Source organism: Nannobrachium achirus (genome assembly GCF_963921795.1).
Source record: "Nannobrachium achirus genome assembly, chromosome: 21".
Classification (NCBI taxonomy): Eukaryota; Metazoa; Chordata; class Actinopteri; order Myctophiformes; family Myctophidae; genus Nannobrachium; species Nannobrachium achirus.
Genome location: NC_137828.1, coordinates 38844307 through 38846359, shown reverse-complemented (window position 1 = coordinate 38846359; position 2053 = coordinate 38844307). Strand labels below are relative to the sequence as shown.

Sequence of the window (2053 nt, the reverse complement as noted above, 5' to 3'; positions counted from 1 at the left end):
CTGATCTACAAGCTCACATCAGCTATTTTCACTAGTTTGGGTCATGGGTGGGCAAATGCCTAATTTCTCTTTTGGGTCTGAACCACACACACACACGCACACACATGCACACACACACACACGCACGCACGCACGCACGCACGCACGCACGCACGCACGCACGCACGCACGCACGCACGCACGCACGCACGCACACACACACACACACACACACACACACACACACACACACACACACACACACACACACACACACACACACACACACACAAGAGCAACGTGACATAATTAAAACCACAATACCTCCAAGTAAACAGTTTTAATATGTTATTATGGTGTTTGTTATAATTGTATTAACAGTGATTCAAGTGACTGCAGGGTTCATAGTCTACCTCAGCCGTTCTGTTTTCATAAAACTAATGTAATATTTAACATACTGACCTCTGCTAGCCATCATATTATAACATGTCATTCTTTATAATGTCATAAAGAGATTGTTCCAACGTGATGATTCTATATTAAGAAATAATGTAAAAAGTACATTACAGTTAATAGTAAAGTATCTCAATGTTTACTATTGAGATAATTACATTTCTATGAATCCCCATAATATTAATTACCATTATTGTTGGTCGTGTACCATTACTGATACGATTAATACATCATCATCATCATCATCATCATCATCATCAACATCATCATTATCATCATCTAACTACGTGGTTCCAGAGCTACACTGATCTTCCATGGTAACATCTTCAGAGTACAGCTAGTGGCAATGAATGGAAAGAGTGTGTCAGTGAAAGTGTGTGTGAAGGTGTGTATGTGTGTGTTAGTATCAGGATCAGAGAAGGACAGCTTTCCTTTGTTCCAGTCCAGCTGGACTCTGATCTTCTTGGGGTTCTGCTTCACTGAGAGATCAGTGTCTGACCCTGGTGAGGAGGATGCTTCGTATTTACCTTCATATAACCATATGCCCCAGTATTGACCCCCTCCATATCCCTTCCTCTGATGAGACTCTGCTAGCACACCCAGTCCCCAGTGTGTACTGTCTCCAACCTCAACATCCCAGCTGTGAGTCCCAGAGTTAAAGCCCTCAGAACCCAGGACATGGGCCCTGTAGTCAAACCTCTCTGGGTTGTCAGGAAGCTGCTGTTTATATCCATGTCTCACACTGGTCAGATCATCAGACAGGATGAGTTGTGGATGGGCAGTGTTGGGGTCCAGAATGACAGGAGTGTAGGAGACAATGTCCTTCATCTTGTCCCAGACTCTGAAGGTCAGGTTCTTCAGGTGTTTGGTCTCGTCTATCAGTGCTCCTGAGACCGGCTGTGGGTCCTGCAGTGTGAACTGGACTCTTTCCACTGTGGTCTTGTAGTTCTGCAGGAATGAGATGTGTTCAGCTCTCAGATCCTCCTCTATGGCTCTGATTGTGTCTGAAAGGGTTGATATGTCTCTGTTCAGACCCTCAATCTTCTTCTTCACCATCTGAGTCTTCTGCTGCTCTTCCTCCCTCAGTGCAGTGATCCTGGCCTCCTCTTCCTCTTGTAGAAACTGATGCATCTTCTTAAACTGTTCCTTCATCTGCATCTCTGTGTGCCGGGCCCGGACCTTAATGTGTTCTGCTGTTTGGTCACAGTTTGTTTTAACTTTATTAAAGACCACCAGTTTCTCCTGTAAAGGCTTCTGTAATTTCTGGACTTCTTCTCTCTGATGTCTCTCCTGTATGAAGGCCTCACACAGGTTCTTCAGAGCCAGGTTTCTGGGTGGATCCACTGAATGTCTCTCCTTACAAACTGGACATTCTTTTATTACCTTCTCTCTCCACCATTCCTGCAGACAGGCTTTACAGAAGCTGTGGCTGCAGGACAGGAGAACAGGATCTTTAAAGATGTCACAACACACAGGACAGCAATAATCCTCTTCTGGGCGAGTTGCCTTTGATGCCATTTTGTCTCTGAATGAAGCAACAAACACTCAGCTCAATAAAGGAAATGAGCCAGTCAGTGGTGGTAACACTCCCTCCTCTAGAATGTTCCCTGAAGTTTACTTT

At 44.6% G+C, this 2053-nt stretch overlaps 1 protein-coding gene across 1 annotated transcript; it reads right to left on the bottom strand.

The window, feature by feature from the left end:
• Window positions 1-711: 711 nt before the first annotated feature.
• Window positions 712-1950, bottom strand: LOC308307187 (nuclear factor 7, ovary-like; the record flags this gene model as incomplete). The annotated part of the gene is made up of 2 exons (XM_080752358.1): window positions 712-1629; window positions 1663-1950. 2 exons carry the CDS (start codon window positions 1948-1950, stop codon window positions 712-714), a joined length of 1206 nt encoding a protein of 401 aa, XP_080608484.1.
• Window positions 1951-2053: the final 103 nt, after the last annotated feature.